Here is a 15101-nt window from a genome sequence, read left to right as displayed (position 1 = left end):
TCCTAAACATTCTCAAACTCGCCAACTGTACAATCTCGTATTGACAGATTTGGAGGATCGGCATATGTATAATTTTAATCGGAAAAAAATTCCACCATTAGATAATTTACAATTTGATCCTTAAGTTATACAAATATTTAAGGGCATAAAAGTCGATCAATATCTCGGGGATATTTTAGTCGTTCAACATTTAGCATAAATTATTCGTGCTTTTATAATATATCAGTCTCTATACACGTGCGTTGCACGTAGATCTTCAATCAATTATTTATGTGACCGAATATTTCAATTGTTATCTTAGACAATACTACTCCACTTAATATAACAACTTAATGTAACAAATCAATATGCGTTTGCAGACACCATATTCATCATCACATGTTTTACGTCACTCCAAATTTTTTTACCTCATAAAAAAAATGTCAAAATAAACAGAGTGCCCTAAATATATGAATTATTAAGCAAACTAATTAAAAGCGAACTTTTTCATCTTCCGTAAAATAAAAAAGCAAAGAGAAAATAATATAATTAACAGCAAAGAGAATATTACATGAGCTTTACTATTAGAAACAACACATACCTTGACCCTCACTCTAATGAGCCAACACTATTTTAGTCCCACGCCATTTAAGGCTTTCTTTCTTTTTATGCGCAAGAAATATTATAAAAAAGAAAGGGGACATACACTATAATTTTGGTTATTAATTAGATAAATAACATAGAAAGTGTAAAAGAAAGATAATTTCTCAAGTAGAGAGAGAATACCTTGACACATAATCAGTTGGTTATGTTTGAAACTTGGAACCAACTTAAGCAATAGACCTTTCGCCAAATCACATAGAATTAAAGATCATATAGAAATTGTTCCCTTGAATACCTTAAAATTTGAACACCAAAGGACAGCCAAAAATCTATATTTTTCGTACTTTATATTTCATAAGACAATTATTATAGATCTATGATGTCATCACAATATGAATAGAAACAAACACAAACTTACAAGTAATAACACCAATTATGGACGTACCTTTCTAATACAATTAGGATAAACTTTGTATGGTCGATGTATGTGTATTTTAAATAAAAAAGAATTTCATTATTAGGTAATTTACAATTAGATCCTTAAATTATACAAATATTTAAGGGCATAAAAGTCGATTAATATTTCGGAGATATTTTAGTCGTTCAACATTTAGCATAAATTATTCGTGCTTTTATAATATACTCGTCTCTATGTACGTGCATTGCACATATATACCTCTCGCTAATCATTAACAGAAAGATGAAAAGCATTTTCTTCCTTATATTGAAAATCAAAGTTTTATCTAACTCTAAACTGTAGATATCTTTTTAGGTTATTTCTCAAAATATGTCATATAACCGACAATTTTAGAAAGTCAATGTGAAAGTCAATCAAGTTACAATTTTAAAAATTAAGACAACATTATTGTACCCTTTCGATTATCAAGCTATTCTTTCATGTCTTTTTTTTTCAACTTCACGATGTAAGTTTGTAATTTGTACATCGCATAGTTATATGTCACTGTTCCTCATCATTCTTGTATGTAAATGTTTTGAGTGAATAAATATTTGAGTGTTCAAACTTGATCTAAAAAGATTTTAGTCTTCCGAAGTAATCCTGATAAGTCTCTTTAGCTTATTCATAGTAGACTTCAAATAGTAATGGTGATTGTAGTTTTATCCTACATGAAATATATATTTCATAGTTAAGTCCTACAAATAATTTACTAATTTAACGCTTTATTCTTATATATTTTTTCCTTGGTCCTTATGATTTCTTTATTTTTCTGAACTTTGTAACCAAATTTTTTAATACAACAATGTAAAAGTTTTCCTACAAATTTCAGCCTCATCTAAAAGTTCAGTTGTCCACTTTTGTCTTATCTTTTTAGAACGTTGATTTGCACCAAAAGAAAAATCTTTTTAGAACGTATTGTACATCATATTCATATGGTTTATTTGTGAGAATTACATTAATGAAAATAAAATAGTTCACATCCAACTCTACGATATGGGCATTTCTTACATCTTGTCAACATATGTCAATTAAGCAACATTTTAGAAAGGTAATTCCAATTTACCCTTTCGATTATCAAATTATTATTTTATGTCAAATGTTTTTTGCTTCATGATATTTTCGTTGTCTTCCTTAAAGAAAAAATGTATGTCCGCAAATCTTGTATATTACACCGCTGTACATTTATATTCTCTGTTTGCTGTAGTTATAAGAAAAAACTATTTAATGACCATACAAAAATTTAATGAAATATTTGATATTCAAATTATTAATTATAGGTCGGCTTAGTTGTAAGTTGTAACATACCGGAGGAGAATGATTCGCTATCTTTTTTGATTGGTTGGTTATAGGCTAATATTAGTTTGTATGGAGTAAATCTAAATCTCATATATTTACCAAAAAGAAAAAAAAAAAAGAATCTACATCTTATAATGCAAACCGCAGAACCAAATATATGAACCATGCATATTGTTTTCAAAAAAATAAAAAAATAAAATAAGATCTACTATCCTCTATCCACGCATAATGGCGGTGAGTAGCCGTCCATTAAGTCCGAAAAGAATAGTACCCAATATCAATTTTGTAGGGGTGTTATGTGTAGTTTAAATTGGAAAGGAATTTTATTCTAGGTAATTTACAATTATATTCTTAAATTATATAAATTGTTAAGGATATAAAAATCAATCAATGTTTCGAGGATAATTTAATCGTTCAACATTTAGTATAAAGTATTCGTGCTTTTATAAAATATATATATATATATATATATATATATATATATATATATATATTTATATATATTTCGAAGACAGTTACTTTCCATGTGAATAGGAAACTAAAGAGACATCGCGTGGAAAACAAAAAAAAACCAAAATAATGTGATGATAGCAATATTACCAACAAGAGTTATGGTGGAATAGTAACTATTATTTCATCCTTAACCAGATGTCTCGTATTCGAACCTTGCGTATGGAAGAGTTATGGTGGAATAGTAACTATTATTTCATCCTTAACCAGATGTCTCGTATTCGAACCTTGCGTATGGAGTTAACTTTGTTAGGACTATATCCCCAAATGTAAAACTTCCCAATGCGAACTCGGACTAGTTAGGCCCCAATGCGGGTACTAGACACCAAGTTGAAAAAGAATGCAATGACGGCAATATCATCTTGGCATCAAAAATAAAAATCATGATTGTTCCTAAAACCTTATCAGATCCAAATTATAACCAGTGCAATTCTGATCTCCAAAGATCATTCTAATGCTTCAACAGTATCCCCGTATAGCACTATGATTGGGAACAACTGTTAAAGAATTGCCTGCTCTTGTTCATAATTGAATATAATATAACATCAGCACAAAAAAAAAAGTCATATCTACGCAAGAGGCAGAAACGCAAAAGTTAAAGCAATTTTAGGCTAATTCACTAAGAATTTAGTGCTGTGAGTTGTGGCTGGCTACTAAAGTTCATTGCAAAACTTTCCATTATTTACAAGAATGAATAATGATTGGCAAGAGTTGGGAAAAAGGATTCAAGAATGGTAATTAACAAAAAGAGCTGCTTTTTTGAACTCTATAGCGACTACTGATTCTTCAATTGATTTTACCATACCTTTGAGAAGACAATCCCAAACCTCAGTTTGAGGAAACAAACCACCACAGAAAAGGGAAAAACTAGGCGAAAAAGAAAGTACTACTTCCCATTAGTGTTCCCATACTTGTGAAAGGGCCATAAGTTCGCGAGGCGCTCTAGAACTGCTGCACTTTTTGAAAAGTACCCCGAGAATCCTTGAGGGATTGATGGTGGGGGGAAATCTTCAGCCGGCATGGCGAATGGATGAATCATTTTTTCCATGTTTTCCCATGTAAGATATGATCCCACTTCTTGAAGCCTTTCAGGACCCATAATTGGCACTGTGTGCTCCTGATGCCATGAAGCTGCATCCTTGTCATTTTTCTGGAAGTTACATGGAAAGAAAGTAAATGAATGGTCTGGAATTTCTACATCTTGTGTTTATTGCAAATCAGACTTATAAATGTAACCATGATTCGTTCCTTTGCTTTACTGTCAGCATTATCAGAAATTAGACCTTAATGAACACGCCTTTACAGAGGGTGGTTTACAGCAGCCAGAATTTCTTTGCAATTACATTTCCTGAAAGGGATACAAAATACCTCCAATGGTGATAGATCTGCTCCACGGCTGAAAGTCATCTCTATGCGGAACCTTTTTGGGTCTTCCAAAGCCACCTGCGTCGAACAAAGTTGCTAAATGAATCCCTCATAGCCAACTTAAAAAAGAAAAACAAATCTGGATTATTACACTGAATATTTACTTTAACAAGCCAATAAGAGTATTCCCCATGCTTCCATTTGAACAAAGAGTTGAAGTAGGAACATTGGAGATGTAAAATTTGCTGGGATATACTTATATCATGTTGCGTCTTACAAGTCTATCTTAAGTTCTCAAAATAATGTATCTTCACCCTTGGCTGCATTATTTTTTCCGTTGATTCATATACTAAGTCCATAAAGATTGTAAGAACTTAAACCTGACTTTATACCTAATAAGGGTGCAGGAGTGTCCTGCTAAGAGGGTTTCTATATTTCTGGCAATGGTTCACTGATATGCTGAAAAGGTTTTACAACTTTTTACCTTACCAATATAAACTGAAAAGGTTGAAAGTCATTCCCAGTTCTTATAAAACATCACGTTCAAGATAAATATTCTTTTGTGAAACTACAGGAACAGGATGAAGAGGTAAGGATGGACCGTAACCACCTTCTGAAAACACCAAAGTAGAGCAGATTTTAACTTCCAAATTAAATCTAAGGACGCAGAAATAGTGATTCACTTCAGTAACTAGTAATCCCGCTTTTTATTTTTATTTGTGCCTCAATAAAGGATCAGTAGGATGTACTGACCTCTGTGTTCTCAAACATCCTCAATACAATATAACTCATGTAGTCAAGCTCCTTGGTTTTGAACAAGCGATCTAAAGCATTGTCACACACAAGACTGGCCTCCCCATGAAGAGACTCATCCAGATTGCAGTAACGGAGAACATTCATCAAGGAATGGATATGTGACTCCTGACAGTCAAACAATTGTAAAACTAGAAAGTTAAAAGAAAAGATAAGGGATACAAAAACAAAATTAATGATAAAAGCGAAAACTGACAAGACAAGCAAAAGCCGAAGAAGATTAAAAAATAATCTAATCATATAAAATTTGCAGAACCGGCAAATTTAAGGAAGGAAATACAAAACTATGGCGATATAGATATCATAACAAACATAAAGTTGGCTGAAGAAAGTTCAGATGGAACATTCATCTCTTTATCCAGCTGCAGGCATCAAGTGTTCTCGTCAGTTTTAAAAGTCAGAATCAGGTCAAGACCATTCATGTTTGATCATGAAATTGGTTGACTTGAAATTTGCTCCCTCATATTTCAGTATCAGGGGTTTTTAAGACTTCACAGACAAAATCAAGTAAAACACATTTATGTTTGGTCTCGTAGTAGTCTATTTGAACTTAGCTGCCAGCTATTTTGGTTTACTATCAGCATATCACCATCATTATTCATGTTTATAAACTGACATGTTTCTGCTTGTTATACCTTTATGTTTTGCCAATTCTAGCTAAAAACATAAGGATGTAGGGTTCCAAGGGTTAAGAGGAAGTGCGGAAAAAAATCACCAGTAGCAGCTGTATAATACAGTAGAAATAGTAACAAAACTCAGCCGCAGGTTTTCACTCACAGATGTAAAGTAAAGGCGTGTCCGCACATGTCTTTCCGGTGTCCTCACATTTGCATACCTGAAAACAAGAAAATAAAAAAAAACGTCAAAGAATAACACAATAGATGTTTTAGCAGATCTTCCTTGATTTATGGAGACATCTCTAAACTACAAGATAAAGGGGTTGGCCTGGTGACAATAGACTTGAGCCTTGGGGTTTGCTCCCTTTCAAGATCTCAAGTTCGAAACCCACTGGGTGCAAACAATTTCTGAGGGCCATCGGACTGGGTAAAAACTGAATTAACCGTGGTGCACTTGCGGGAAACTCCTTGCCGAGGGCCTGTGCACCCCCGGGATTAGTCGGGGCTCTTAGAGACTCGGACACCCGGTGCAAATCAAAAAAAAAAAAAGATTCAGCATTCTTCATTTATTAACGATAAAGACCACATACTTTGGATCTAAGCGGTACTTGGTCTCTTTGTCTTCATCATCATCCTGGTCCGTTGACTTTACACTGGTGAAGCTACTTTTCCTAAGGTCTTCACTCCTAGCGTTAAGCTTGGGATCACTCCCTGTCTTATTTACTGCTGAATGGTGGTCTTCACAACTCTTCAAGTCAGCAACACTAAGAGCTTCTTCACGAGTATTCCTCAGATCAATCAAAATTTTACCCAACAAGCGGCGAGCAATCTGAAATGTCATAATCTTAAGATGATGTATTCAAGTCTCCATGAAGCTTGCATCTGTAATAAAGCAAAGCTCTACCAGATATATGATTTAAGTGTAATTGAAAGGGCTCCTATTAAACCATGGAGAGCCAAGACCATAGCCAGTGATCGATTAAGAACGCAATCTGCAGTACTATTCCCTTCCTTAAGCACATGTTGACAGTTGCAATGGAGAAATATGTAGAAGATGAATCGATTACTTGATATTCAAATGACATAATGTATGTGTGCCAAACACAAACGACATCTGTTCAACATGGCCAATATCCAGCTTAATATCTACTATTCTAGCTCTAATACTCTAACTCGATAACACTTTACTTTTAGACACCCCCTCAAATTCAAGATGGAATGGTCAACTTGAGGTTGCTTATTTTAATAACATAAAAGAAATTTCGCCTGAATTTTTTTGGTGATTGGAATATCATCGGAAGCTTTCATTGTCAAAATCTGGCTGGAAAAAGTGATGTTGTTGGAACAGTGACTGGAAAGTAATGCAGCTCCGGTGGAACATTCATGAGGAATAGGTGTGGAGCTGACAGAACAGTCCCCGGGATAAGAATGTTGCCTCTAGAAGAGTCACAGAAAAGAGGGATAAGAATACGAGAAAAAAACTTTATCGGGACAGGTGGCATAAGACCTCCAACTGGCAGATGGAAGCTACTTGAGTCTCTAGTCTCAACCAAGATCATAGAAAATCGTAGAGGCTTAGATATCATGTGAAAAATATGAGAAAAAGATTGCTCAACAGTCTAATCAATACAAGAGACACCTTTTATAGGTGTTAAATATACATAACACATAATATTTGTGCTATGTGGAGTGTGGACTATATCGGACTCAACAACTAACTTTACGAATGGTTCCCTTCCATAAGCACATATTTATAGAAGCAATGCAGACTGGAGAGGGGCTACTTAAGAACTTTTGGAAAAGTCAGACCACATGTACTTGCCTGCATTCTTTGCACCAGATCGCTGATAAACCACAACACTCTTTTAACTGATGAACCCAATAGTCTAGGTTGAAGCGCACAATTTAACTAGAAGAGGAAGAGGATTCAATCTAGATATACCTTATAGATGTAGAAGGTAACCGCTAAGCTTTGTTTTTTGAATACTATCCAGTTCTTCATTCACTCTTAAGACTAAAGAGCGCAGGGGTGTCGGTAACAGACAGTAGGAAATACTACATGATATACAGTTGTTGCTTCCCTTTTTCTCAACAATAGGTAGACAAGAAATATGTATGAAGTTATTCTAATTTACAGAAAGGAAGAAAGTGAAAAATGCAAATGGCTCTGAAAGTAAGAAGTTTACTTTTGATCCAATCTTCAGCTTCTGCTTTGGATTGATCCCATACTCATTAGGAATAACACCATCTGCAAGTAGCTGAGATACAAAGGGAGAGTCATATTTTGTGGAAGTCAGACATGCTTACTCTTAAGACAACACTGCAAATCCTTCATTGTACGACAACATAGAATTTTCATATTAGTGGACACTGGAAAGTTATAGCCTAAAGATGCTCAGCTAAATCAACAACGCCATCACGGTAATTTGTCACTATAGAGAAAGAAACTTGGGGAGCTCAAATAACAGTTTTTCTAGCTTATTACATTTTGTGATCTTTTTATTCTTTCATTCTTCTTTCTTTTCCTTTTTTGGTTCTTTCTTTGGGAGGAGGGGTGTTGGAGAAGACACGAGCTGTTCCTTTAAAAAAAAAAAAAAGAAACCACTATGCTAGTAGTTGTTCCTTCTCGTACCTGTGCAACTTCGAAGAGTTCACCCAAACCCTCTAGATTTAGATGTGAATTGTGCAAACGATCATACCTGTAACACAATTCAGAAGTACATCGAGTAAATACAAAAAGAAACACCAGATTAAACATGCTCTATCAACGGTATTTTGATGGAGAAAAACAAAAATCAAGTATTTTGCATTAAATAAAGATGATAAGACATGTAAGAGAGTTGACTTACTTGCAAGAGTCATAAACATCTGGAATTTGAGTGATATCATAGCGACTGCAATTGAATACTGTGTTAGGGCGAACATAAACAATAAAGACACAACTCTAATCCAAAAATCGATAGCACAGATTCAACAAAGGACAATCCCAAACCATCAATATCCTGATACAAAGATATGAGGAGCAACTATTAATATCCAATTTCAAAAATAAGTTAGATTCAGCTAGCAACAGCTTACTCTTTGCGTTCATTATATAAATCCCTCTCAAGTTTTCTCCACCGTGCAAACATGAGTAGAAATCCCTCACTTCCACAAGGTAAACCTGCAGCAATACGATCAACATCTATATTTGTTTTACCAAGTGCTTTAGCTTGATCATACGGGGGAATCACATCATAAGAACTTGTCTCTGCAAGTTCTTCATCTTCATCCTTAGCAAGAAGCTTCACTTGTTCTGTCACCTTCTTAGTCAATTTCACCTGATTGCAAGACAGAGATTTCTGACAGTGAAAATATAGAAAGACAGGAAGCAACACAAAAAAGGAAAGAAGACACCAAACAACCAAATTCAAAATCTTGCAAATTAAACTGGGAATTAAAACAAACCATATCCTGGAGAAGGAAAGGGAAGTGGAACAGGGGCATAAAAAGGATAAAATTTCAACAATCAGAATAAAGAATATGCCGCTAATGCTTGAGGTTGATTTTTTCCAGAAGATTGATCTAAACAGAACATGCATATGAAGACTTTACCAACTTGGGCAGAAGTTCAGATGCATTAGGTGGGAGTCCAGCTCCATCAACCATCCAAGGCTTCTCTGCTGATCCACTATTATGTAGAGTCTTTGATCCAGAAGTAATTACGTCATTCAACCTCGCCTGTGAATAGAATAAGGGGAAATGTTATCTTTAATAAAAGGCGGAAAAATGAATTGGAAGTTGAGGATGCACTAAAGTTTTGTACAGGTCATATCGTTTTAATAGGCCGATGCATTCAGTCGGTTCGTTCGATACTGCATTAGCTCGCTTCAGCTTTTGAAGAATCATTTATGTAAAGAAAAACTCGGGTAAAAGCACATATTTTTAACAAATCCGTTGCTGGATAGATATTTACACTCTTCAATCCTCGAACACTACAAGAACTCTGGATTGAAATAACCACAACCTCAAATAAGCACCGGATAAAGATCTTCACATATAATAACAAACTTATAAAACAGTGCAACGAAGAGCAGAAACCTTAGCTTCTTTTATCTCGATACTGGCATTGGCAAGTCCATCCAGCATAGATGAGTCCTTGCTAACCAGTGATACCTTCAAGTTAAGAAGAAAATATATAGTTCATTAAATCTAAGTTTTGAATTCTATTCAAGAAGCAAATCTTTGGGACATGGATACAGACCAGGATAGGTGTCAATTGTCCTTCCAAGTCAAGTAGACCTTTGGCAAATGCAGCAGCAGACATCTACCAACAGTTTATGCACAACGCAAACTCAAGGGTTAGAGGAGATTGGATAAAATAAATAGCAAGGGAAATGAATGTAATTTTTCTCCAATATAAGAGTTGAGCAAAACTACAGAACTCATATGAGATAATTTGACCTACCAAAGAGCTACATAGAAAAAGAATTGGAGAACAAAGAGCAAAACAGTCGATACTTACAATATTAAATATTTATTAAGAAAGGAAAAGAAGAAACCTGCACACGACCCTCATCAGAGCTGTATATCTTTAAGTCATGGCGATATGTGCTATGGAGGCGAAGTAGGCCTGTACCTTCACCTGTGATTTCAAAGTAGTTGGACTGTAGTATATGCAATAATCGTACTCCCAACCCCCCCCCCCCCCAACCAACACACACACAAGTTTTCCGCTTGGCAAAAAAAGAAAAAGATGTTCTTCGTCAAAATCATTAATCATTTGCACCTGCAGAGCTTGGATACAACATTTTCATAAGAAAACAAGGAAAGTGAAATTTAGAGTTTGCTGATGCTCCCAAATTATTTAAGTTTTAGTAGGATGAATTTTATCTGCAATTTCCAAATCTCGTGTCAGAAAACATTGTCAAAAGGATGACATGACTTTAGAGTAAAAAGTTTGGGAAGTCAAATGCGAGATGTCCAAGAATACAAGCCAACCTGGATATATGTTATTTCGAAAGTATCTTCCAAGCTCTTCAGCCTGCCGAGGAATTTTCAAAAAACAAGAAGACAGGTTAAAGTTATTCCCCGCAATACAGACCCCTGTAATTGTCACAAATGCAGTTATCTATCAAAAATTAAGCCAATTTAGAATATTTAAAGAATTGTTAATACGTAACAGCACCTGCTTTCTTCCAGCATGAGTGAGAACACCTCCATATTTTAGAACCATAAGAGCTTCAACAGGTCTTTCTTCTTCACCTTCACCATTAGATTTTGGAACCATAACCCACTTCAGTGGCTTTAGCTGAACCTTTCTATAAATCCCAGAAAAATGCCCCCCCTGCAATCCAATATATAACTTAACAATTGGTAAGAACAGAGCAAATTGATAGCATATCAATTTTGAACAAGTTAGCCTGCTTGGATTCTTATTCTCCAATTTTCTGGAGAATACATCAGGGCAATAGAAAAGACAAAAATTCCCTCGTTTGAGAAACAGCAATGAAGAAAGAGAAACAAGAATACTATCTTCGTTAAAGTTATTCTTGCCACTATATCGTTCACCATTTTATATCCCGGAAGTCACCTCATCTGCCCACCCGAAGACACCAAGCCACACCCGAAAATAAATAACACATTATTTCTAATGGTAAGATCTAATAGTCAAGCAACAAATAACAAAATAGTTCTATTACAAAAAAATTGGAATACTGCAGTTTCTGTAATTTTGAAATCGACAAGGGAGGTAACACGATCAAGTTAAGCCTCATAGGCCATTCGTGCAATTAACCCTTTAGCTAACCACGGAGAGGATGCAATGCCCAAATTTCACATTTGCAACTACATTTTCTTTTACCTATTGCCCTATTCTTTGGTACTGATCTATAACTGTGTTGAATGGCATGTAAGCTCAAAAGCAAAGTAGAGGACATAGCAACGGAATTAAAATAACAAAAGTTACTTTAAAATAAATTATAAATGAAATATTACCTTCAACAATAATCAAGATATCTAAGACAATAAAAGGAAATAAAAACAAAATATGTTAGACCTTATCCTCTAGTTTATTGTGATGTTCTTTTCCCATTCTTTTAAGAAAAGAAAGTGAAACTACTTTGCATTACAACATGTATTAACAATGATATTATGCCATGCTAAATGCATAGAGCAAGAAAATAGTGTTGACCTCCTCAAGAACTGCTTTAACTTGACGTAGTTTCTCAGCATGCTCAAAGTCTTCTGCTTCACTATCACTTCCCCTACCAGGCCTATACAAAAGAGTCAGCAACAAATCCAGATTGCCCTTTTCCAATTAGTAAATGACAATCATTTTTGCATCTTTGTAAGTGGTGCAGCATTTTCTATAAGAATGGAAGAGACTGAGTAGAACCAATTTGTTGTTTTACTCTTTCCTTTTCTTTCGCTTCTTGTGCGGGAAGGGGTTCACAGGACCAGGTCAAGAAAGGTTAAAGATGACAATTGTCACTAGAACTAATATTTCCCCTCTAGTTTCAGAACAGTGAAACGTACGAAGTACTAGCATCAGTATGAGATACAGACTGAACCCCACAAGAACAAATTCTACAACTACCCCAAAGTATGCTGTACCGAGAATTGAAAAACATAAGCAACAGGGTTGTTCCCTCTGTAAATTACTACATCCATATTAGAATTACTACATCCATATTACAATAACACACAATCCTGGAAGAAACAGAAATTTTACAACATAATGGATTCTAATACCTGGTTGAAAAGCACAGTGAGACGATGCAGATATGATCAACAATAATATGCGGTAATTCATTAATCCCTTTGTTCAACAATATATAATTTGACCGAGCAAACAATTGAGACTAAAAGTTGAATTAAAGTCCTTCAAGGACAGGTAGGGCCAAAAGCAGATTAAAGATTAACTTCTGATAAGTTCAAGATTTATCCACGGAATTTTTAATGAGTCAAGATTTTATAAGCTTGAGCACAATCCATCTGACTTTCAGTCTTTCCCTCCACCTATTTAACCATGAATTTGTGCAATTGCATACTAAGGTCTTTATTAAGCTCAGCACTAACCTATGGATGCATTTTTGTTTGAATGATAATTAACCTACTTTCTTAAACTGTGGGCATCATTTCCAAAAAATTAAGCGCATGGTAATCAGCATAACATTGTTGAATAATTCTTTTTCAATTTATTTCAGCACAGACATTGCTTCTTTTCAAGTTAATATCTATCAAGTTGATAGTCTTCAAAGTTACTCTTACATTTATTATTTCACCTCAGCTAATTTGGTGAAACGTGCACACGTTATACTTGTTTGGGGCTGAAGACAAAACACAGAAGGCAATAGCAAAGGTGAGTGTAAGAAATCAATATAATTGACCTTCTATTAAGAATGAAAATAAGTTTCACTTACCTAGTACGTGGTACTAGAGCTCTGGTGGCATCCAAAAGATCTTGCAATTGCACAGCACTCTTAAGCTTTGTCTGAAGCAGATTGTAGAGAGAAAAGAACAATAACAATCCTCTAAAACATTGGGAATATAATTAAAAAAGGAAATAGGATAATGAAAAGCAAAGAAGCACCTCAGATCTAGGTCTACCGCCATTGTATTTTAACATCAAATTTAAGAGCTTTTCCTCAGTGACCTTGAACTTCACTTTCTGTTTTGGAGTTCTATCACCACTGCACAAATTGAGATCAAATTGAGATTGATTGAAGAGAGGAGGATAGAAGGTCTTAGTCAACAAAGGAAGCAAAGCAAACAGGTATGTCTTACTGTCGAATAATTGCAATAACGGATCGTAGCTCCTCTGATTGTCCAAATGTGCCAATAAGCCCACTTCCTTGACGTGTTAATCCCTCAGAAGGCTGAACTGGTTCATTTACCTTCCATGGTAAAGTTGGTGGGATTGTAGATGAAAGATGTGGAGCTTTCGCATCTAGAAACATCTTCCTCAATACACACGCCGCATCATCATAGTACCTGTACTCAGACATCATCGTGGTAACTCTCTTTTAGAACCAAGTAACGGCAATGCACACACAGATGATGACACCAGTGCTACCGCTTCTGCGTTACTAATAGTATTACAGTACTCGATAACAGTAATGATAATGCTAATAATGAAAATACGACCAACAATTGTAAAAGATAAGTCGAGACAAAATATTTTAACTTCAAAATCATGCCGTATGTATGAAGTTGCAGTAAAGAATGAAGGCACTTTAGCAAACACATGAACTAAGTTTTCAACTACAAACTCCAGCTCTTATCAGTGGGAGTACCACAGTGCGAAGAGATGTGCAGTCAAAACATAGATAGGCAGGAAAGGAGAGGAAATCATAAGCATGGGGTCTTAACCAAATTAAGCATATAAAATCTTGGAACATTGTTCAGGACAAAAAGTGAACCTATTGATGTTGACATACTCTTAACACATAAGTTAGCTTCAAACATTTCTTTGTTCATCTTTTATCCTTTTTTGGGTGTAGTTTATCCAACTAAGAACTGGCCATTATTGGCACTCTATGTGCTAGGAGCCCCTATAAATTTCATCAAGTGAAAGTCGATGGGGCCTCTTTCGCTTGAATTACGACTTCTCTTGAACGGGAAAAATATCGTTGAAGATGTACAGAATTAATCTCTCTCCGGTGCATAATCCATCTTTGAGAGTTCATATTTAAGAGGAAGTAGATGAGTCCAGATGAACTGATTACTTTCACCTTACTTAAGCAATGTTAATCCATCCAGTTATTGGTTTCTCCCTGCCATTTAAGGAAGAGCTTCTGTTTTGCGTTTCATTTTTTTTTCTTTTCCCAATTGGGGCAGAAGATACATGTTCCATTTGTATTATCAAGCTGATAGAGAAATGCTGAAAAATGAAAACAGTTATTAGACTGGACTGGGAGTCCCATTTACTTTCTTATTGGTGAAGAAAATGAAGCATTGTAAACATTACTTGTAAGAGTTCTTCACAAAGCTCCAGCCATTCACATCGCAAACGTAAGAACGCCCCTCACAACGCAACAGATCGAAGCCACAAACCTAAATAAAAGAAAGAGAAAATGTCATTTTTTTCGTTGCCGTAGCACATGGAGGAACAAGGTCATCAATGCGCTTAACAAGACCATCAAACAAAAATTGCCAGCACAGTATGCCGCAGGCTAGAGGTCAGAGAAAGAAGTATTAAGGTATTTCTTAAGTCTTATAGCTGGGGGGACTAGCATCATCTATCTTTTGCATTTGGATGATTCTGCACATGCCACAAAAGTTCCACCAAAGGCTAGAGAGAACTAGAGCAAAGTTTTACCCATTTTGAGATAAAATCAACCAACAAAAGCATGAACACAAAATGGGAAATATCTAATAAACACATGGTACATTGAAGCGGATCATGCTTCCTCAACACTAGCAGGAGGGGGGGGGGGGGGGGAGGGGGAGAGAGAGAGAGAAGGAGGTATATATATATA

The 15101-nt window shown here is 35.3% G+C and overlaps 1 protein-coding gene across 6 annotated transcripts in view; it reads right to left on the bottom strand.

The window, feature by feature from the left end:
- LOC109232021 (inositol hexakisphosphate and diphosphoinositol-pentakisphosphate kinase 2-like) overlaps positions 3437–15101 on the bottom strand; it is a 25343-nt gene continuing 13678 nt past the window's right edge. For all 6 annotated transcript variants that reach the window (XM_019397652.1, XM_019397651.1, XM_019397654.1 and 3 more), the window contains 20 exons: positions 14591–14676; positions 13408–13614; positions 13214–13313; positions 13044–13114; positions 11813–11894; positions 10808–10966; positions 10621–10663; positions 10182–10264; positions 9884–9946; positions 9721–9795; positions 9235–9360; positions 8719–8960; positions 8490–8534; positions 8273–8339; positions 7827–7898; positions 6231–6469; positions 5801–5858; positions 4964–5131; positions 4214–4288; positions 3437–3995 (listed from right to left, as the gene is read on the bottom strand). In XM_019397652.1, the coding sequence (XP_019253197.1) occupies positions 3732–3995; positions 4214–4288; positions 4964–5131; positions 5801–5858; positions 6231–6469; positions 7827–7898; positions 8273–8339; positions 8490–8534; positions 8719–8960; positions 9235–9360; positions 9721–9795; positions 9884–9946; positions 10182–10264; positions 10621–10663; positions 10808–10966; positions 11813–11894; positions 13044–13114; positions 13214–13313; positions 13408–13614; positions 14591–14676 (2325 nt within the window). In that variant the 3' untranslated portion in view covers positions 3437–3731. The remainder of the gene's footprint in view (positions 3996–4213; positions 4289–4963; positions 5132–5800; positions 5859–6230; positions 6470–7826; positions 7899–8272; positions 8340–8489; positions 8535–8718; positions 8961–9234; positions 9361–9720; positions 9796–9883; positions 9947–10181; positions 10265–10620; positions 10664–10807; positions 10967–11812; positions 11895–13043; positions 13115–13213; positions 13314–13407; positions 13615–14590; positions 14677–15101) is intronic.

Source organism: Nicotiana attenuata, chromosome 9, assembly GCF_001879085.1.
Source record: "Nicotiana attenuata strain UT chromosome 9, NIATTr2, whole genome shotgun sequence".
Taxonomy (NCBI): Eukaryota; Viridiplantae; Streptophyta; class Magnoliopsida; order Solanales; family Solanaceae; genus Nicotiana; species Nicotiana attenuata.
The sequence above is the reverse complement of the archived record's forward strand: the minus strand, read 5'-3'. Positions and strand labels throughout refer to the sequence as shown.